This window comes from Lonchura striata, chromosome 2, assembly GCF_050655825.1.
Source record: "Lonchura striata isolate lonStrDom1 chromosome 2, ASM5065582v1, whole genome shotgun sequence".
NCBI classification, from domain to species: domain Eukaryota; kingdom Metazoa; phylum Chordata; class Aves; order Passeriformes; family Estrildidae; genus Lonchura; species Lonchura striata.
This window is the reverse complement of record NC_140704.1, coordinates 46378314-46401447: the sequence shown is the minus strand read 5'-3', so window position 1 is coordinate 46401447 and position 23134 is coordinate 46378314. Positions and strand designations below refer to the sequence as shown.

General features: G+C 41.8%; 2 protein-coding genes across 12 annotated transcripts in view; both read right to left on the bottom strand.

The window, feature by feature from the left end:
* Nucleotides 1–11892, bottom strand: part of BMPER (BMP binding endothelial regulator) — a 150591-nt gene extending 138699 nt beyond the window's left edge. For 3 of the 8 annotated variants that reach the window (XM_085573317.1, XM_085573320.1, XM_085573318.1), the window contains exon 1: nucleotides 11272–11892. In XM_085573317.1, the coding sequence (XP_085429443.1) occupies nucleotides 11272–11760 (489 nt within the window). In that variant the 5' untranslated portion in view covers nucleotides 11761–11892. Of the gene's footprint in view, nucleotides 1–9641; nucleotides 9728–9810; nucleotides 10443–10537; nucleotides 10741–11271 lie in introns of those variants that run through there. The other 5 variants (XM_021553292.3, XM_085573321.1, XM_021553289.3 and 2 more) reach the window with 5 other exon arrangements.
* A 1999-nt stretch (nucleotides 11893–13891) lies between these two features.
* BBS9 (Bardet-Biedl syndrome 9) overlaps nucleotides 13892–23134 on the bottom strand; it is a 291335-nt gene continuing 282092 nt past the window's right edge. For all 4 annotated transcript variants that reach the window (XM_085573314.1, XM_085573315.1, XM_021553255.4 and 1 more), the window contains one exon: nucleotides 13892–14120. In XM_085573314.1, the coding sequence (XP_085429440.1) occupies nucleotides 14044–14120 (77 nt within the window). In that variant the 3' untranslated portion in view covers nucleotides 13892–14043. The remainder of the gene's footprint in view (nucleotides 14121–23134) is intronic.

Below are 23134 nucleotides of genomic sequence, written 5' to 3'. Positions count from 1 at the left end.
AGCAGGTAAAAAAAACAAACCCCAAACAAGGAAACATAATCCAAAACACATAGACTTCTAGCCTATGAGCTGTCAGAAATCTGATTTTCCTGGCCAGGGCTTTGCAACATATTTGTTTCTATCCCCCTGGTTATGGAGGAGTGCAAGGCGCTGCTGCCATGGCTCAAGCAGGATGTTTAGCCATGAAAGAGGAATTGAGCCATACCACGGGGAAAGGGGCGGCTGATCCTGCAGCCAGCAGAGGAGCCTGGGGTTACACTGAGCACGCCTGGGCTGCCCAGGGCTGAGCTATACCTGGTTTTCAGTGTGAAGCAGAAATGGCAGTCTTCAGCTTCTCAAGTCTTACAGGAAGTTTCAATGCTGCATGCTGAGGTTGACACATTCTTTAGGCTGCATGGCTTCCAGGCGACCGACTGCCAATGCCCTGTGTGAGCTAGAGCGTCTCTGGAGCAAAATGCAGCGCAACCAGGTCAGCAGAGCTCTGAGGCAGAGTTAAAGATGGCTTCACTCAACCTCTAATATTGAAGCTTTGTGCAAAGGCTTACTTAAAACAGGACTCAAAAAAACTGGGACTGCATTGTGTCTAGGAAAACATCAGGTGTTTGGCGTCATTTTTTCTACATGGCATTTCATCACATCCCCATCCTTAGTACTCACTAGAATAAACACAACTCTAATGCTGTTTCACAGTACTGCCTTTTGCCATAGCACTTCCCAGCACACACGTACAGTGCTTCCCTCTCTGAAAAATCTGAGATACAAGACAGAAAATTAAAACTATAGCCAGGAGGATGATATGTAGAATGGATGACAAGTAAAAAAACATGGAAATCATAGACAATGCATGAAGACAAGTTATTTTCTCAGCAAGATGGTGGTACATAGTCCTACTTTAACACCAGATTATGAGCAAGTAGATTCTAGACATGAGGAAAATAGAAAAAAAAAAGCCAGGAAAAAAGTCTCATAAGTAAATGGAGAGCCAGACAAAAAGTATATTAAATTCAGGTGTCAGCACACAAGGTCAGCTTCTGGGGATGATAAGGGATGAGATCCATGCTGTACTTGGATCCAGAGCTCAGCACTTGATTCAGCTGGATACAAAACACTGCAAAGAGCTTGATCAGCCAAACTGTCAGACTAGGAATTTTTTAGCTGCAGCTTTATGCATGAGATGAAGAGGCCACGAGGCCTCAGAGGAAGTAATCACACCAGTATATTAGGTACACTATAGGCAAGTATCAGTATGATAGTCATGTTAATAGTAGTAATACAGGTAAAAGCTTTTATGTAATATTGGGTTTGTTTCTTTACAATGGCCTTTTATTTGACCATAAGCTCAATATAAAGAGGTTGCATTTTCATTTGATTTTTTTGGTTGCTTTTTAATATTTTTCTTCCCTCAAAGTTTTCTATTAAATCATGATGGGGAAATAAAACCAGATATTTGTTGGAAAAAAAATATCTCTTTTTTATACAGCAGCACAAAGCAGAGCAGCAGAAGTACTGACACTGTGAGCCATTCACTTACAGAACCATAACTCTTGAAAGGACCATTAATAACTAAATGGAAGAAACTTGAAAGCTAATAAAAACTATACACAGGTAACTGTATGCTTTTAAAATGCCATTTTGATATTGGACCAGCTCTTTAATAATGTTTTTCTTATTGGCAATAAAAAAGTGTCTTAACTTAGACTGATCCATTTTGTGCTTATTGTAGACGCATTCCAAAGATATTTGCAAGTTATATTACATTTTTCCATTTAGTTTATGGCATTTTTGTGCCCTTCATACTTTTCCATGTATTATTTATACATATTCTTTTGTATTTGAGATATCTGATCCTTTAATTGCACCAAAGAGAATCTCATTTTCATATGTGATGGATTGGATCTTCATCATCGTTACAGTGACATATCACCAGCTCTCTTCCAGGAGGGTTTTGCCAAGACCTATAATCAGTTCAGCACTGTGTGCATATGTGTATTTGCTCAGTGCAGCTGACTATGTTAGAAATGTGCAAGTAGTGAACTCTTCACTAGCCCATGTGGTCTGAGAACAACATGAAATAGCTTCTTCCAGCCTGCAGATTTCCAGAAAGGCTTCATCATAAGCTGTTACATATGACTGTGTACCACATCCCTAAAATAATTGTCACGACAAAGCAGAGTCAGAGTGATCTAAAGGCCAACATACCTGTCTGTGCAGGGATGTGCCACAGTCTGAGGCAGCTCTTGGATATGAAGTGCAGAAAGTGGACATCAGAAGGTCCACAGATGGCACAGACACCTCAAACAATACTATACAATCCATGCTCATTCCCCACAGGAGGAAATCAGGTGAGACATTGCGTGTGATACCACTTGACCAGGGTGGGCATACCTGTATATGGAACTAAACTGACTTCAACATTCCTCAAAACTACTGAAGAAAACTTTAAGGATCAAGCCAGGGTAACCATCCTCTACCACAGACAGTCTGTCAGACAGGTCAAACTCTTGTTTCACAGGTGTTTTGCATGAATTAAGAACAAGTAGAGGTGAACCTACCAGACACATGCTCCAGAAGAGTCTCCCAAAGCAATGACAAGTCACCTCTGGGTCTTGATCCAAGTCACCTCTCTCTTGCAAGATCTCCATATATACATATTCATGCATACATTTCTTTAGTTTCTATGACAAAGCACATATGGGACACCCTGCTGCACCAGACATAGTGTTATGTCTGGTTTTTGTTTTCAGGGTTTGTTTTTTGGGGTTGGGGGTGTTGGGTTTTTTCATTTAAGAGATTGCATATACATTGGTATTTGGGGAAAAAAACTAATAAAACTTTCATCATGTTGGAGCATGTTTGGGTTTCAGGAACCCTTCATGCACCAATCAAAAAAGCATTCTCTTTTAGAGTAATATGGGGGTGAAAACTATCAGTACACTACTGTATCATAGGCTTTTTTGTCTCTCTGTTTATTATTTTTGTGGGTGAAGAGAAAGCTGATTGTATTATACAGTAATAAAGACCAAGAATATTTAAATTGAAAGAAGATGCAGTCTTGGTAGACTCTGTAGCTGATGTATGTAAACTATTGAAATTAAATTAAATAAAATAGGTATGAAAGAATTGTTTGATGATTTTTTTGTTTGGTTTTTAATATGCACTACTCCACTAAAAGTCATCTGGGCTGCATTATACCTTGAAGAAATAACAATTGAATCCTCATGTACTAGAACACTGCCATCTTCACTGAACATGTGTCAAACACTTGCTCTCAGGCTAGCTACGTGCTTTTAACTTGTGCACTGTGCCACAGAAATCAGCTCATCTACAGGTAAAGAACCACAGCACATCTAGTAGCTGTTTTGCTTTAGTCTGCAGTGAGGACATGGTTTTTAGGATTGGGCTTCTTTTTGGCTGGGTGCGTGTGCATGCAGGGAGGAACAAATGCCTTTCTTCAGTTTTTTTGTTTGCTTGCACTTGGTTTCACCAATTTATTAGTTCAAGCTAGGCAGCACACTAGGTCTTATAATGATAAATTTAGCATAATTTTTATGAGCAAAAAACTGCTCATTTGGATTTAAAAGAGGAAATTTAAACTACAGAATGATGTTTCATGCTGAATGAAACTTACGGCAATCAAAGTTCTGATTTCTAGCTTCCTGAGCTCCTGTCTCCAAACTTTTCTCACCTTTTCAACACTTGGTTATCCTTTCTGGCTCATATTTATTTCCTTCTGGTCTGATTTAGGTGATAAAATATTGAGATATATGATTATCACTCCTCAGGTGCAAATGGTAAGTTTAAGGCAAAAGCATGAGGGAAGGTGAGAGGAGAAAAGGTGGAGAAAATGGCTCTGGTTGAGATGTGGTTTGTCAAGATTACTGCTGTCTTTTATCAGCTATTTCTTGAACTCACTTTGAATTAGAACTCACTTTGTTCTAAATTATGTTGGGGAAAAAAAAAAGATAATAAAATACCTTTTCTCCCCACAAAAACCATACAAAACCTCAAATCATTCATTCTCTTCAAAAAAATTCTAAAAGCCCTAGCAATGGCAAACATTAGCTGAGGTGCACCTATCTATTTCCTTGCAGTTCCTCACTTCTACCCTGTCCTTTTCAACTGGCATTTTTGGTATGTTCATTTTGAAACTCCATACACCACTAGCCAATGGATACATTATTCTTGGATCCCTGCTTGCTTCTGGCGAGGTGTTCAGGGTCCATGGAGAGGATGACAAACGAGCATGAAATGACATGGCTCTCCACACCACTGCTGGCACCACCACCTGTCATCCTTGTCACTGCTGAGCTTGTCTCACCTTCAAAAAACTCAGCACTCAGAACTTTAACTCGGGCTCAGTTGATTCTGTGGTCATTTTACATTCTTGCCCTATAATTATGCACAGGTTCTCATTTCACCTATTTCCGACGGACTGCAGCATTTTTATGTCTTTTCCACGTGTATGTTGAAGCACGTATTTCTTGAAAGCAAATGCTATAATATCAGTTGTGAGCCTACTTCTATTTTGAGTGTTAGATACCTTCCAGCCAAAAAGCTGTACCAACAAAAACTCTACTGAATTTGATCATTTACCGTACTTGTACCAGAGCTGAACTTAAATATTCCATGCCTGTTTTAAATGATGACAGTGAAATAAAAGAAATCTAATCAAAAATTCCCTTAATGGTCTGTTAATAGCATTTTCCCCCTAACATTTCAAAATACTTGATATACAAAAAGTCCCAAACTTACCAAAATGTTCTAGGCTTTCATATTTATGAAGCCTTGTTTGGTTCTATTAACAGAAATTTACTTATGTCTGCACGATCTTCAGCCCAAAACGTACACATATATCAGAAAAAGATATGAAATTTTCATACACAACATATTTGGGCTTCTCAAACTGCACAAAATCTGCAAAGTGCTCCTGTGGATTTAAAAAAAATCATTTTTCCACAGATGTGGGAGGATAATTTTAGAAGATAATTTTTGCATTAGGTAGTGTAGCCATAATCATTTGCAGTCTTAAAGCATTTAATAACTGGAATCAATTTCTCAAAGTGAATCAATATAATTCCATTATGAATACCATCAAGATTATGTATTTTTATCTGTAATCATCATTACCAATTCAGACTAGTTCCTTAAAACACAAATTTTTTTTCTCTCATCTTCATAACCCACAGTTTGACTACTTTGGTTTTCAGAAGCCAGCAAGACTTAAGACATTTTTACTGTTGACCATTAATCATGACATAATGTCATAATCATAGGTTCTCTAATGTTTTTTGTACTGTCAGGGGCCACACCATTATCTGAAGTAATAGTTTCCCTTTTTTTGCCATTTTTTCTTCATAGGTTTGGTTAACCTAACTGCCCATCACATCTTGCATTTCCTTAGAGTGTTTACCTTCATCTGATACCCAACTTGCTGCAGCTGAGAACATTTCCCATTCTTTCATCAGAAAAGTCTTTAGCTATAAACACAGTTGCAATGGGATGCTCAGCCATGGCACGATCAGAAAAACAATTTTTCAGTGCAACTTCTGTGTATCTGTTTTACCCATCAGCTCTAAGTACTTTCTCCAGTGTGTTTAATGGCATATAAGGTGAAAGCATTTGAAAGCAGGTACTTTCAGTTGCCTTCAGCCTTCTTTTCTCTTTTCTCTTTTCCAGTATCTCAAATCCTATGGAAAACAAGGTAGAATGTTATATTTCCAGAGACAGTACATGTCTGAGGAGATGCAGAGCCACAAGGCATTCAGAGTGGAAGTGGGCAGAACACCAGAGGACTCTGGCTCTAACAGCATTTTGCAGACAGCAACAGCAAGTCGTAAAGCATACTTCCCCAAACCTCTGGATCATGAAGACAGCTTTAATTTGTCTTTTGCCCATCCATGCCTCAGAAGAAACTCAGGAGAGCAGACACACCAAAAACCTGACATCTGTGCAGCCTGCCTTTTGTCCAAGAGACACGAAAGGAAATTGGTATGTTCAGATTGTGACTTGCAAAGTGGAAATGCATGAAGTAAAAAGCAATGTCTTTTTAGTCAAACCATTAGACCAGGAGTTAGGAGACCTGAGCTTTCATCAGTCCTACATTAAATTCCTTGTGGATAAGCCACATTCTGTTCTTTGACTTTGATGTTTTTCTCTAAAAGGACAAAAACAAAATGGCCATTTGTTGCAGACAGCTGTAATAATGACAAGTTCTTTGGACATCAAATTCACTCATGTTTATGCCATTGCTAAAGTGTGATAATTGTAGAAGTTCACATTGAAACTATTGTCTCAGAGATATTAAAAATTACTGGTTTTATGGCCATTAAGTAGAGATATATAAATTATGAATTTGGGAACTCGAGACTTTTCCCATAAAGGCTTATTCAGCTGGTAGCTTTTGCATGCAGAGCATTACAATGTTTATGTACACATACACACACACCTACACACTCTTAGTCTTACCTGTTTCCTTATATTAAAGGCCAGCATCAGAGCTGTTCCATGCACTCCAACACATTTCATTTTGACAAGCAGGGACATCCAAAGCAGAGCTATCTCACTGTGGGTGCAGTGCCTTTTTATTGGAAAGCATTAGCTATATTTCAGAAGTGAATGGCTTACCACACACCATATATGAAACCTCCAGCACATGACCCTCTATGTGAACTTCTGTATCACCTCAGCTTCTCTTTCCACATGTTAGAGCAAGTGCTCAAGAATGAGCAAATTTGGTTTGGTAGCTAAACTTGGCTATCTCTAGGAGATCCCCACTAACATCCTTCTTGTATTCAAGATTTAGGGGTTTGTGTTAACAGTAAAATTCTAAAACAAGAGACAGACACTTCCACCAAAGAGGTGTCCACAGACAGCAGTCTGTGCTCTATCTGCTTTGTTTCTGCTCATGTTCCTAACATGAAGATCAGTTCACCCTGTCTCTGCTAATCAATGAGAAAAGACAACTTTTGGTTTCAGTCTTCCTGCCAAGACTTTCCAGTGGTGTAAAAGGAATTGATTTTGTAATTGCTCTTTGCAGTCTTCATTTCATTATTACAACTTACTCATAATCCATGAGCTTCCAGTGTTTACCAGACATGCTCCTAGAGTACTACCTGTTGCTTTGCCCTCCAAAATTATTTAGCCTATTAAGAGAAAGCCAGAGATCATTTTGCTTATGCTGCCTCTCATTCCCTTTTACTGGGACACATCCTTGTGCTCCACAGGACAGTTTGCAAAGTTCTGTCCAGCACTCGATGATACAGTTTCTGCATTTCAGTTCTGTGTCCTCTAATCTGTGAGATGGGCAAAGTCCTGGAAGAGAGTTAATAGAATCATAGAATGGTCTGGATTAGAGTGACCCCAAAGTTCACCTAGTTCCAAATCCCTGACCATGGACAGGGATGCCACCCATTAGATCAGATTGTTCAGGAACCCCATCCCTTGCCTTGGACATTGCCAGGGATGGGGCATTCAAAGTTATTTAGATATTCTTCTTCATCACAGAGCTGTTCAGATTTCCATAACTTGTGTTGTTATTTATGGCACTCTGGGTCACGGAAATGCATCAGCACTTAGGAAGACATGCTATAATCCAATCTGCAATTTCAGTGACACTCTTTACTGGTGTTTTTAATATAGCTGCCCTCTGTTGAATTTTCTGTCATCTCTTAAACAGCAATTGCTTCCTTTCTGTAACAGCTGATCAAGCTCTCTTTTTAATTGCTCACTTCTTACAGTATGAACATCCATCAGGTTTGCCCTTGAAGAGTATGATCACTCTTCCAGAAAAAGTTCCTCACTGAATTGTTATTAAACAATCAATATTTCCAGTTGAATGTAAGGCAATCTGGTTTTCTATTCCCTCCTGGTCAGAAATCACCCCATTTTTTCTTTTGTTTCCTCTTTCCCTAGACCTCTTAAAATTGATCTTTTCTCTTGTGGCAGACCAAAACAAAGATTTCAGAAACGGGCAGTCCAATAAGTCAACACTTTGGATGTTGCACAGCATTAAAGCCAGTATCTCAAGACTATTTTCCATCTCCTCTACCAAGCCTTCCAGCTTCCAACTCAAGAAACAGAGATTGCATTTATCCTTTGGCAGAAATAAAACTGAGTGTAGCCAGGGCAGGTAACTGCAGTAACTCACTAGGCATCTGTGCACTTAATAAAACATAGTGTTCTCCTGGCACAGAAGGGAGCCAAATGCCCTCAGCTGCCATTTCACTAAAGTAAGCCCTGCAAACCACAGGGATTTAGAGTTCTTACATCCAATGCTTTTTGCAGTTCTTCATGCTCGCACACTAAAAGGGTGCTCATTGATTTAATAAAGCCAAGGTCTAGAGAGATCTATAAATACAAGTGTTTTACCCTCATGCATTATTGCCCTGATGCCCAAGACTGAACTTCTGCTCTTTCATAGATAAATTGCTTCCTCGCTGGTTAACACCAGCTTCCATTAGCAAAAGTGGTGGCAGACATATTTGGGAAGGTGATCCATGATAAAACACAGCTTCGTCTCTCTTTTCGTTTTCCTTTTGATTTCTTTATTTGCCACATCCTATGTTCCTCTTTTTCCCATCCAGCTCTTCTCAGAAGAAATCAATAAGGTACTCTTTATCAATATTACCTAAAAAGTTATCAATGATCTCACCTAAAATCTACTGAACTGAGTGCAGTGACAGATATCAGCCTCGAGGGGCTCAAGATGATCTTGATCCTACAGTTGCCAAAATTGCCTTCTAAAAAGCACTCTGAAACAATTCTTTACATCTTTTATAGACATACAATAATAATAATAGCAATAATATTAGGGGGAGAGGGTGTGTTGATATTTCAGTCCTAAAGTAGAACACGTTGTATACATTCAGCTACTCTGTGAATTCCAAAATGTAAAACATAGAGCTTTCTAGCCTATACTTTTCTTTGAACTCAACAGCAAATTAAGGTTTATGGCTTTTATTTAAAAATATCATAGGAAGTTTTATTTAGAATGACTGCTTTACAATAACTCCTAGGCCTTGGCTTGTCCAACTGAACTGCTCCCAAAAATGCTTAACTCTGAAACAGAACGACAAGGAAACAGAATATTTCTCCCCAGAATGTATATCAGCTAGCAACACCATTAACTGCTGAACTCCCAGCACAGCAGGCAAAGCACTCTGACAAAAGCATCACTTGTCCTTTCACTGTCATGTTATTACAGCCCATACAGTCAACATTCTTCCTTCACCTTGCACCCTTGTGGAGTTCCTCACCCACTGGGATTGTGACAGGGACCAGGTGGGAGCTTAAAGCAGCAGCGTTTCCAAACCTTACCTTTCCTTCTTTTTGCTGAGCTACAAGCAAAGACTTCTGGGTGCACCCTCAACTCTGTGAAAGTTCTCCCCACAAATTCACATGGTAAACTTCACAACATCCTGAAATAAAGTCATGTACAACTTTGTGCCCAGGTTTTAAAGTCAAAGAAATGATTGCCAGATCATGTATTGGGTTACTTTCAATTAGCTCAGCTCTGAGATAACCTTGTGTTACATAAAGGCAACAGAGTCACCCAAGATTTGATTATCTGAAACATTCCCCTCTCTGTGCAGTTACATTTAGTACATGTCAGGATGTTCTTACTAGCTGAAATACACACTTACCAGGCAAACACACATTATACAAGGGTTGTCTGTGATAAAAGGTATTTGCAAAATTTCCCCTTCATTTTCACATTTTGCAACCGATCCTGAAATAGAAATAAAAACTTTAAAATACTAGCATATTTCATTTTACCCCGACAGTTTTGGAAACTATCCTCGTCACACTCACATTTAGTCTTTGCTCCATTCCTAGCCCTCAGGTTAAACCCTGCCGTAATTTGCCCAGTTTAACCAGGCAAGGACATTCAGCATTTCTGCAAGATTCTAAAGAGAACAGGGAAATGAGTGGCCTTTTATTGCTGCACAAACCTAGACTTTCTTTGTGCCCCAGTTATAGCAAAGGACGCTTTTTCTTCTCTCAGATGACGTGTGGAGAATAACGAGTACTCCATGCAAAGCAGGATACGTCTATAACGATAGATCCAGAGCTCATTGAAATCAGCAGAAAGCTGTCCATCTCACTCTGAGGACTTGGACCAGCACAAGCCCTAAACCAAGCATCCTTTTAATGCACGGCAACCACTTGGCAAATGAGTCAAAATTAGCAGGCTGGCTGTCAAGCAGAATCAAATTAGGAAACCTTTTACAGCCCTAATGCTGATTAGTCGGTATGCTGTCATGCTGGAATCACTCCTCAAAGTCTAATGGCTCCTCGCTTGCGCTAGAATTTGATTCTGCATTTCCCTCCATGCCCCAGATCTCAGGAAGATAAAACCCTCGAGGGGAAACAGGGAGAATGCGGAGAAGGAAGAAAAAGAACAAGAAAACCTCTTTGGGGGGGCAGAGAGGAACGGTTGCTGTGCTCACCTGCCCCGAACCACGCGGGTACCCCGGGCCGCCCTTCCCGCGCAGTGCCACCCGCGCAGGTGGCCCCGCCAGCCCGCGCCCCGCCGTACCTGTGAGCAGGGAGGAGGCCGGCGCCCCGGGCAGGCACAGGACGCCCAGCAGGACGGCGGCGGAGGCCGGGTTGAGGCGCGGGGCCTCCGGCCAGCCCCCGCCGAGCCGCCGCATCGTCCCGGGGGTGCCGCTGCCCACCCGCCGGCTGCGGGGCAGCGTCCGGGACGCGCCGTCGGGTGTGGGAGCCCGCCCACCCCCGGCACGCCCGCCCCAGCACCGACCCCCGGCGCCGGGCAGCGGCGGGGGCGTGGGGAGCAGGACGGGAGACCGCGGCCCGCCGGGGAGTCCCACCCCACGGCGGCACCGGGGGAGGGGACTGCGGGTGCGGGGAAAGCGGCTGTCAGCGCCTGCCCCTCGGCCCCGCACCCCCTCTTTCCATCGCCCCCCTCCTTTGCCCGCATCCCTTCTTATACCTTCCTCTCCCCATAGTCCCTCCTCCGGCACCCCCGGCCCCCATGCCTCCCTCCCCCCCGGCGCACACACGCACAGACAGGCTGCCAGCCCCAGACCCCGTTTCCCTGCCGGGAGATGCCCGGCCACTCCCTCCCTGGCCCCGCCGAGCACCTCCCGGCCCGGCAGCGGCGTCGGGGGGCTGCGCCCGCGGCCGCTCTGCGGGAGGGGCAGGGGAAAGCGAGAGGATCGAGGGGAACGGGAGGAAAGAAGAAGAGGAGGAAAAGGTAGAAGAGGAGTAGCGGGGGAAGAAATGCGGATCTTCGGGACAGGGCCGGGGTACCTGGGCGGAGCGCGGCGTCTCCGGCTGCCTCCGGCGGGCTCGTCCCCGGCTTGTGTCAGCGCCCTTCGCGCTGCGGGCGGGTTTGCCAGCCGCCAGCGAGCGGCGAGAGCGAAGGAGGGAAAGAAGGAAGGAAGGGAGGGAGGGAGGAAGCCAGGGGTCGGAGGCTGTCCGCCGGGAGCTCCGCGAAGGGGCTCCGCTCCCCGGCCGCCCGCCCGGCCGGGGCCGCTGATGTCCCCTCGCCTCCTGTCCCGCCGCAGCCGCGGCCGCGCCGAGGGGCTCCTCCGGCCCTCCTCGCCCGGCTCCGGGGCTGCCTCTCCCCCTCGGGGCGCCCGGAGCCCGGCACGCTGCGGGCTCGGCCGCGGGGCCGGGAGCAGCCGCGGGCAGCTCCCGGGGCCGCGCTGTCCCTCCCCGAGCCCGACCCGCCGAGCGGGTCCCTCGGCCCGCCGCTCCCCGGTGTAACCTTTGCAGCTCCTCCTCGACACTTGCCATTTGCTATCCCACGGGCGAAGTCAGCGATAGACATCACCGACATGGGATGACACTCGTGGCGTGTGGCAGGAGACTCTTCTGTGACAGATCTTCCCGAGCCTGTTTTACAAATCGATTTTTTTTTTTTTTCAAACTGTGATGTTTCATTTGGGGAAATGAACACTGAATGAAATTAACTGGTCTGACAACAAGCTGAAAAATGCTTTCATATTTCTACACGTTCTTATTTTATTTCTTTGGGGCCTGCATGTGAGCTGTGATTTCCAAAATGCTTACAAATAGTGGAAAATCAGGTGCATGGCAGGCTGATGTATACAGGTCTGCTTCAAATACATTTTACTTCCTAGTAAGATGCAAGACAATTTGATTTTCAAGTTCATTTTGAGAGTAAAACCCAAAAGCCAAGACCTCTGAAATTCTATAGGTTTGCTCTAAAAAGCAAAACATGTACACCTCACTTTCAACACAATTTGTCACCTACCTTTAGGGTAGAAAGTAAAAGTCCTAAAACAGCTGAAATTGCACCTATGGGAGGGACTACAGAAAACTGACACTGATCACCTTCTGCATAGGAACACAGAATAATTTAGATGCCATTATAAGGGTTTTATATTCCCTAAAAATACAAGTGAGGTCCAAAATGTTCTCCATGCTATGTATAATACATTATAAACTCAGTATGTAAGTACAATGCATGTAACCTGGAAATATTTTTTTCCCTGGGAAATATAATTTTTACATTTCCATCCATTTTAAACAAAGATAAGCCTGTAGAGGTATATATTATTATGCACTACTCCAGAATAGATTTTCACACACCCAGATGTTTTTTTTTCCATTGGAAAGATGTACTGAATCTTCTGGTAAACTGGCCTTTTCTTACTTCTCTATCTGTAATCAGTGGTTACATTTCCCTTTTCTAATTACGGTGCAGCCACAGCCTTTCTAAAGCAACAGCCATTGGAAAAATAAATCTACCCTGATAATTTCTTAAGTGACAACTACCACAGGAGAGTACTTATATTATCAAGTGCTTTGAATCTTCTCTTTATGTTGGTCTAAAATTCATTAAATATTAACATCACCTGGTGTGAGAAACACAAATCACAATGAGGGCATCAAATAACAATCCAAGCATCCAAGTAACAGCAGGGAACATGCTAAAATAGTCTGAAAAATGCAAAAAGGAGAGTTCTTTACAAAATGAAGACAGGAGGTGACAACAACCGAGCATCACACTCAATCCCTGCCATAATTCATTCACTTAAGACAAATATTACATGAAATCATACTAAAGCAGAGCAGTCACAAAGCAGTATGTACAGATTTGTGATGTGATTTTCCTTTTTCTATGGAAAGAAACCATTGTCATCATCACTGAAGCACCTTCAACACACTGATTAGGCCTGAAACTTACCTCTGAACATGTGCAGCATGAAAACATTGTCCATGGGTGAGCTCACTCCATCTGTGCATCTTCTGTCACAGCAGTAGTCCTGAGGCGATGAACTTGCCCATCTTTCTTGATTGAAGCACCTCCTGAAAAGGGACTTTAGGTCTCCCTGTACCATGCCTACAGTTCACTGCCTATTGCTGTCTAGTGGAAGAGCCTGCTGAGGACTGGTGCTGCCTCCAAGTCTCCCTGGTTCCCTATCTCCTCTGTCATCAGGGAAGAGGAGAGATGAGAGAGACACTCATCCTTAGCAGCAGTCTTTGTTGCTTCCTTGATATTGATAATGATGACATATCACAGGGGAAGATCACTCATTTAAATCTCTCATGAAGTAAAACCCAGCCTAGGAGGGAAGTACACCATCTTAATCCTCCCCCACCTTAGTTTCACCCACTCAGTGCTACAGGTTTGTCTTGGCTTTTTATCTCTCCCTTACCCACTCTCCCAAGCTTGCCTTATCAGGGATCAGCATCCTTTTTCATTGTAATGTTGTGTTAAGTTTCAAGATGGGTTGGTTATTTTTTTTTCCTTTTTGTATGCCTGTTTAAAGAGGTACTTATTTTCCCAAGCAACATTCAAAGCTGTGGTAGTTTTAGCAAAATCAGAGGGTCACACTGTAAAACGGTGTCCTGTTATCAAATACATACAGAGATTTTGTGCTATGCCAGCAGTTAAAACAAGTCATGTCACCAAACCACTTACCTCTTTTGTATAAGCATTACACGGTATCAGTTGTTATTGAAAGGATATGTTCATTAGTTCTCTTTAGTGGTCAGCCTTGGCCCTTCCAGCTGACAGAGCAGTAGCTGCTCACAATTACCACTTTGTGTCTAGCTCAGCTCCTTCTCCAGGGATGCTTTCCCAGTGGCCAGCCATAAAAGAATGTCATCGTCACCCAGCACCCATCCTAAAAGAAAAACAAAGCTTTAAGGTTAATAACAGCAATATGAAGAAGACAGTGATCACATTCACATTTCTCTTCATGATTTTTACTGACAAGTCAAAATTACTAGGAGGCCCATTCTTCATGGGCTAGGGAATTGTTATAGATGAGGCAGAAGGCAACCATGAGTCATTAAAATTAGCATGCATGTTGTTTTTTTTTTCTTCTGGGAAGTCACTTTTCTAGGTCTCAGGCATATGTTGTCCTAGGGTTTCCCTGTCATGCAAGAAATAGTGCAATAAACATGTTGCATGTACATCAACACTGCAGGTGTCCCTGCTTTTATTACTTTTATGTTGTTATACATTATTCTAATACAATTTCTTTGTGTTTATGAGACTCTTAGCATAAAGAAGAAAATATGACCCAGATATACACTGTCCTGAAGGCTCTGTAAATTGGCACAACTTGCTGCTTCCAGTTCTGGCTTGCTAAACAACAATGCATTTACAAGGTAGTGAAGGTGGTTTGCATATCTGATCAAGCTTACACATTTCTATTGTTATTAGCATCTTGCAAAAGATGTTACACCATCAAACCAAAGGTCAGGGCGAACACATTTGTTGTAGTTGGAGGCATGGGTCTGATAAGCTTGAGACCTAAAAATTGTTGCAGAAAGACAGAAAGACCTGTAATTTGGGGAAGTGTTTTACTATCATGGTGCATAGGCACGCAGCAATTGAGAAGCTCAGTAGTAACTCATAGGATTGTGATGAAGACATGGCACTTTCCTGCAGGAGAGCAGCTGGGAGTGTGCAGTTCATTCCTCAGTACTGAGTGGGCTGCAGCCTTTGAAATGTTTTTGCATGTTCATTCATTTCAGTGCTTAATTCTGTTTTAAAGTTAAGAGTATCTGTCAGTGTGGACAAACAGTATTTCTTGCATGGCCACTTCTCCTCTAGGAGATGATGTTAATAAACCTCGAGAGCGGCCTGATAACGTCAAAGAGGTGTTCCTGACAAAGCTTCCCTTCTGCTAAATATTCAGGAAACTTAAATGGATGCAAGCAAGGTTAACACACCAACAGGTTTTAAAAATGTAACAGGATTAAAAATCACATATGGTCAAAGCCTTTAAATAAAAGGAAAGTACAAGAAGTATCTAAAATTTACAGTGAAACTTACTTGGATAAATGTTTATAAATTTTATCAAACAACTCATAATTTTGACAATTTTCCATAAACCCCTGGAACATGCAAAGCATTTAATTTATTTGTGGCAAGATAAAGATAATGAGCAGCATTATAAAAGTTTATTAACATAGAAAGTCCTGGCACAGTCATAGTTACATACTTCTATTGTTTAAATTATATTTTCTAAGAACTCAGAAAAAAAAAAAAAACCTTACAAAAGGGAGCTTCTGATTGCAAAAGCATTCAAAATTATCTGTATTCATAGAAAAGCAAACCAACCAAACAGCATAAACTAAACTGGATAAAAACACCAGCTATACCTCAAACTGAAAAATGCTTGTGTGCAGCAGAAAATATGGCTCCAATATGGAGACAATAGACCACTGTAGGGGTCCATATCAAATATGCTAAAACACAATAAAAGAAGTAAATTACAGCAGAAATGCTGAGGCCATCCCAATGATGGGATTCCCAGCAGAAGCTGTTCCAGAGGCCACCGGCCAAGCAAACAGAGTAAAGCAGTGTATGCTGGTACTCCTTTCTGTTATTTCACTGCTGTAAATAGCTTGCCTTACAGAGATAATAAAAATTATTTTGTGTGAGTTATGTGGGTTTTTGTTACATTTACCCTTGAACATCTGCTGTGTCTGATAAAGGATAAGAGCTAATGAAATCACAGGAAGAGTGGCACACATGAAGTACTACTTTATTTTCAATTTGTGAGACAAACCAAACCCTGCATTTTGCCTGCCTGTTCTACTACCTCATGGGTGCAACAAACAAGGAATACTCAAGAAACAGCCTATAAAATGGATGATTGCTTGATTAATTGATTGATTGCAGATGAGGATGGATCCCCCAGTCTGTACTAGAAAGGTTCTTTATCCCACCCCCTGCCTCTGCAAAAGAAAAAAATATGCTTATTGTGACAGTAGACTGCTCCTTCCAGCCAGGATCCAGTGGATAAGCAGCTGCCTCTTCCCAGCACAGAAAGGCAAAGGCTTGCATTTTTGCTAAAAGACAAGCGCCCCTGGCACACACGCTGTAAGAGCATCACTTCATGTACTAAGAGCGTACCCCGTGAGTCCATTCCCCTTGCTGCTGGTCTCCTTCACAGCAGAATTTCTCCCAGGACTATTTATTCTCTTGAACGACAGCCAAAGGCTTTAAAACTCAGAGGTGAGGTTTGAGGATCGAAACACATCGAGTGTGCCCTCATTCGCAGGCGGGCGAGCGAGAGGCGGCTCGGCGCGCCCCGGGCCGCCCGCGGCGAGAGCGGCGCGCCGGGCGCTGCGCGGCGCCGCTGCCGGCCGCCAGGTGGCGCACTCGGGAGCGCCCAGCCCCAGCCGGAGCCGCTCCCACGTTATCCCGAGCCCGGGAGAGTGAACCAAGAGAAGGGCTCCCTGGTTTCTTCTCGGAATGTGGCTTTTCTTTTTGTTCTTCCGGCTTTGTCTGTACAGGACATTCGCTTTTCCGTCCCTGCAACACACCTTATTATATCCGGAAACAAAAGTTTTACAAAGACCCCCTATTTATTGTTATTTTCCAAATACAAAGCCTAATCAATTGACAGTTTACCTTTTATCTTCAGTATATTGGCTATACAGCATTACAGCTGGTACAGGTAAGAAATCCTCCTTACCCTTTCTTCTGATTTAAGTGAAGCACACTCAATTAAACATTAATACCCGATCAGTCCTGCTGACTGTACCACACATACCAAAAGTAATGATCCAACGACCATAAGCAGCCTTGTAAAGCCCCATCAGTCAGGATATGTTCAAATGATGCACCTGAGAAAACTGGGGTAATCCTGCACTGATCTGCTGAAATTTCTGCAAGTTATGCAGTTTCATAGTGAGTAACATAACCATTATTGAAGAAGCAATACTGCAAGATTTAATAATTATACTGAGCTGCCCACCACTCTTACTGTCTTAATGAAAGTCTGGATGTTCTGCATATGCTTCAACCAAGTAGATGCACGTACACACACACACAAAAATGCAAAAGTAAGAAAGTATACTAGCAACAAAGCAGAAATTAATTAAAAATACATTTCATTTTGCTACTGATTTACCCAGGTCAGATTAATCTCAGACCTTCACCAAAAAGAAAACACAAAGCCACTCGAGCAATAGAAAAAAATGTACTTCTAGAAGGTAGTGTAATTCATCTACCTGTCTCTCAACTATCTAAGGCTCTTTCAAGAGATGAGAGCAACATTAAATGTGCCAGAGGTGGGCTTTTGGTGTCATTACACAAATCTCCAAGGAGTTTTTGCCAAATCCCCGAGTTTTCTGACGGTAGCATTCTTCCAAATACATCATTTAGAAGCATGAGGTGAACAGAGACAGGGAATAGTATTTACTTTGGGAAAGTATCAGTCACATGTCTTGTATATATTAGCAGGTTAAACCCAGGAGAGGCATCTGAATTACTTGTGACCAAAGAAAACAATTAATCAACAGTTTTAAGGCTTAAAAGAATTTAAAATATGTATTTACATGTGGTGTACGCTATTTATTTTAGGTATCTTTAAACCTAGACTCTGAAGTCTCAAGTTGGCAGTTGGCAGGTTTTCCAAGATAAAAAACATCTTCTGAGAGGTTGTTTGGTGATAAACTATTTTCAGACAGAACAGAATTTGTGGCTTAGGGGTTCTGACGTTTTAATTCAGCTAACTTGAAAAACAACACTGAGCTGCCTCTTTACTAAGTTACTTAAAATTCTAATCAGTTTTAATATTGTTAAATATTATTTTAATATTGATCTAATTATATTAATTATTCTTATGTTTGGATTAAATTGAAGTCAGCCTATATGGCTGTAGGGTAGCTTGTATCAGTATGGAAGTCAGATAATAAATAAGACATTTATTATTAAGCAGAGAAAATTATGCTACTGAAAGTATTTTGGAAACTGCTCACCATGCTAATAGACCACATAATTTAGAACTTTTCCCTGGAATCATTCACACATTAGAGTGAGGTTAGTGTGAATAATCCCATCATGGGCAGAAGATCCTCTTCTGCAGGCACTTGTTTTAGCAGGTGCCCATAGGAAACCAAGAAAACTCCATTCAAAAGTGGGGTGACTGCAGCATCAGAGTGCCCCTGTGTTCAAGGTTCACTTTGTGTTGGATTACCCAAGAAATGGGTCTCTCCTTCCATAGGAGCTGCACTTCCTGAAGCCACCAAGAGTAGAAATTTGGGTCGATAGTTTTCTAAATGTGGCAGCACTGAGTGCTGTGCAGCCAGCCAGCCACACCTCTGGCCTGAGAATACATGATTATGGTCCAGAAGCTACTGAGGACACTCCACCCCATTTAGTTATCCCTCACATTCCAATTGGCAACAGATCTAAAATAACCCACAAACTCAGCTCAGCGGCTGTTTGTACCCAGGGTCACCCAGTCTTCCCTGGGACAAAACGGTTTCATGGAAACTAAGAGAACAAAACCTAAAAGTCCAGCTGGAAACCTCTGGAGAAAAGATAAGCGATTGCTCCATGCTTACAGACCACACCATGCAAGCTGCATGACTTGGCTACCCACTGGCATCACTTGGATAGCTTAAGTGGAACATCTGCAAGATGGAGAATCCCAACATTTCCCTAGAGATCACCCAGGATGGCATTTTTAAGATTTCACAATTACTTTCTTGGATGGATTTGTTTTGAAGTAGGTGTTTACCTTCATAAATGCTCCTATGAAGAAAGAAAAAAGTAAATAACAAATTACAGAATTGAGGGTTTCTCTGTCTCACAGTAGAGCTGCTTTCAATTGCTGCTGTGCCAGCAGTAATGAAAACAACTGGACTTCTTAAAAGACCATTTCTGTGCATTTGTATTCTTAAAAAAAGCAACCTCATGATCCAAATGATGATGACTTCTCATCTGATCATTTCACAAAATGACAATGCAGGCCATATACTAGAGAAAGTAATTCTGTGAGCACTAGCCAGCACTCACAACAGTTCCACAATTTGCCTTTGGATCCACTCCAGATGAATGAATAGACAGCACACTTCCCAAAATACAGGAATTTTGCTGCCATGAAGCACACTGAGGACAACAATCAAGCCTCAGCTTTGTAATGATAGGATTAAAAAAATGGCCATTTAATTTAAAATAGTCTGTGGTTTGTAAAGCTGTTTCTGTAGAGCATACAGAGGATAAAATGCACATGCTTTCACAGGCCTTCAACTGCTGGCCCAAGTGCAAAGAAAGATTAAGGCAAGACAGCTTGAATTTACATGATGCAAACTAGAAGAATCAGGAAGAAAAGATGGCTCTGAAAACTATACTTTGTTTTGTCCGAGAAGAGGGATAATACAAACGAAGTAGTTTTTTTTTACAGCTAGTAGGATCCAGCCAGATTGCAAAGGTATGAGCTTGGGAGCAGCCAAACAATAGTTCTATTCTCCTACAACCAATTCCTCCAAATCTGGAGTCTCACTTTCTGGGTTCCCACACTGAGCCACAGGCCTCAAGTTTAATTAAAAACTGAATGCAATCCAAAAAATTATTGGTTAGCTTTGATAATGCAGGACTTAGCAAGGGAAAGGACAGGGAACCAAGCGCAGCAGTGTGGTATAGTAACCCTACAATGTCCCCATAGGGGATGAAGAGAAGTGTAGAAAACTGTAAGGAGAGGCAAAAGTCTCTAATACAAGCTTATGAGTATTTTCTAAGCACCACTCTGTAGCATAGTTTACAACAGGTGGAAAATACATAAAGGGGAGCCAGAATACACCTCTGACATGAACTGGGTGAAGGCATAGAGCTGCGGGAATCTGTGGTGAATTTTAAGGAATGTTGGCACAACCTGTGCTGGAGTTGTGTGCTGGACCAGGAGACTTGCCCTGGAGAAGTAAAACTGAGCATTCCTGTTTCTTCTGTGCTTAGGAGCAGAGAGGAGCCTGTAAAGATGTCAAGAAGGGGGGAAAAGGGCTACTGCACAGCTTTGGGACTGCAGAGGGACACTATCTGAGCCTTGACTGAACCCAGATTCGGTCTGTCCTAACTCATAACACCCACACTCTGTTCCCCACAGACGCCACATGACTAACAGTCTAGCCTCAAGCAATGATGAAGTAGGCACAAAAAATTAAGAAGGAGAAGGGTGCTCCTTTTGCTTGTACCCTACAGCTGGGCTTTTTTTCTGAACATTAATGTCCCCTGGCCACATTGGTGAGAAAGTTTACCATTCTGGGAGCTGCTCTGCCACACCCAAGGGATGGTGAATCAGGGAGTTATACAACTTTGCTATTTATGGGAGGGTTCACCCACTTACCTCTGCTGTGCTGCTCTCTCTGCTCGCGGTTGTGCACAACCAGTTTCAAAGGATGGTTAACCAGGAGTAAAAATGATATGGAGAAGGAACTTGGTGAATAAAAATTCACAGGAATGAGTGCAATCACCAGAAAGAGACAAATGAATTTCAGAAGTCAACCTGAAAATGATTTGGTAAGGAACTCCTATACAAAAAGTCCCAGTGCATGTAGATTTCCATAAATGTTATGACAAAGCTTCCCTCAACTCTACTGCAGCAATCCAAGTAAACAAACATACAGGTAAATTCCTGAATTCACTTCCTAGCTCAGCCCCGAAGGTATGGACACGCCCACTGGTCTGAGATCTAAGAAGCCTATTTTGGCTAAACACTTCAGGATTCAGATTTGTGTTTTGGTATCCCTAATTTTCTTCTCAGTGCAATGTTTTTCTTTTCAGTGCAATGATCATGAACAAGTAGGACCAGACTGTGTTTCTGTGTGATCAAACTGTCAACTTAAAGGTAGGGAGCTCACCAGGCTCATCATCTCTCACCATTCTGTAAAATGGAAGCCATAAACCAGAGGCTAGGCTTGTAAAGGTTGATCGTGGTGAGAAGCAAGAAAGGTTAAATGCACAAAACTCTGTTAGTCATTGGGATTTATTTGCTCAGTTCTAATTTTAACTTTGGTTAGCCCAATAAAAGGTATCACATCACCGTCTGGGTAGCTGTCATACAAAAAACAATGCAGCTACCAACTTTCCTCCATTGGATGACATACTTGGGCAGTAGCCCTTTAAAAAAAAGTATCAGCTTCTTTAGAGCACATTTGGTTTTCCATTCATTTTTTTCCTGATGGTGAAAGCAAAGTTATTCATCCCAGAGAAGAACAGATACATTGTATTCCAAAAGTTTAACCAAAACACGCAGTTTGCTGCAAATTTTCCTTCTTTCAGGATTTTTAAAACACACCTACAAAGTGGCTGCTGGGCAAAATCATCAATTTACAGTCAGTGGAATTTGGTAGGAAAAAAAAGGTAAAAGGAAAAAGAAATGAATGACCTGACGGCTACTGACAAAAATGCAGATGATGAGAAGAACTGAAAGCAAAGACTCTCCCCATGAAATGACCTATTAAATGTTAAACATGGAATGACTTTTTTATAAAAGAAGAGACAAAAATAGGGAAAAAAAAAACCCGAAAACATTTCTCTGTGGTAGATGACATAGGAGCATTTGGACAGAATTCTGCAGGGAATCCAGCACTTTGGGTCCCCTCTTCCTCCTTCCATGCCTTCTAAGTGGAGCCAGAAGGGACAAACCTCTACATTTGAAGTCAGAACAATGGGGGAAATGTAAATTGTTGCCCAGAACAATGGGGGAAATGCTCCCCTCACAAGTCACACTCCTCCTGACTGCTTTTGAGACTTGAGCCCTGAAATAGGCAGTCCAGTGTCAAGATGAAAGAATCACATCGTACCACAATGAAATATCCAGTTAATGCTGGAACAGGGTGTTCAAATACACTGCCAAGAGAAATTCTCTTTGTTTCTACTGGACCAGAAGCAATCACCCCATATTAACCAAGATGTATTCTTACAAGTTCATAGGCCCAGCTGTTGCTCAAATGGAAGGAAGACACTACACCTCCAGGCAGCTGGAAAAAAAGCAATTCCTGTTATATATGCAGTAACTTGACTGTTCTCCAGTATTTATGGATCTTGACTTCATTATGCCATCAGGGGAAAAAAAAGTACAATAATCCTCTTTATGTCTCTGGTAATTGAATCCAACCATGAGTATAAAATATTGTGAGCATTTGAAGTAACTATTAATTACTGACTGCTTGCTTCATAATGAATTGGAAGATCATCTGTTATAAACCAACTTTTTCATATATTCTCTAACGCTTCCAAGATGCTGTGGGACTAAGCTATCCCTTAAAATAAGTGCAGTATTAAAATCAATAGAATAAAACCTTTTTTCTTTCCCGAAGAAACTGTAAACATTGCAAATGGTCTCATCAGATTTTGCAAAGTAAGGAGGACTGGTATAAGTCATCCTTGGCTCATACCCTTGCTGGTTCCTTGCTTGTATAGAATAGCACCTGTGCTACCTTCATTAACAATGATATAATGGCTCAGTATAATCAAAGGACACTGGAGCTTCCAAAGTTTAAACAGTATGTGGAATTCAGGAAATAGTAATTGTAACAACAAAATCAATTTAGAGAAACCATCACAACTTTTTAAAAGACAGAGGGCTAAGCTTTGTGCTGATGAAATATCCAATTAATTACATTCATTCTTCTTAATAGATTGTGTTTTGGAAATACTTTCTTTACACATTCTCTTGGTTGTCGAGCAGAGAGAGAGCATGCTGCTTATTGCTTGATTTCCTAAACTATTTAATAGTGTTGCTATCATCATCCTAAGAGTGACTTCATCTATAGGTGACTGAAGTAACATGAATAAAATGCTCTGGGGTTTTATTTTGCAAGTGCCTATTTCACATGCCTATTTCACATTTCACTCTCTGCAGATAAGAAATCACTTTTAGGGTGCAGTGTG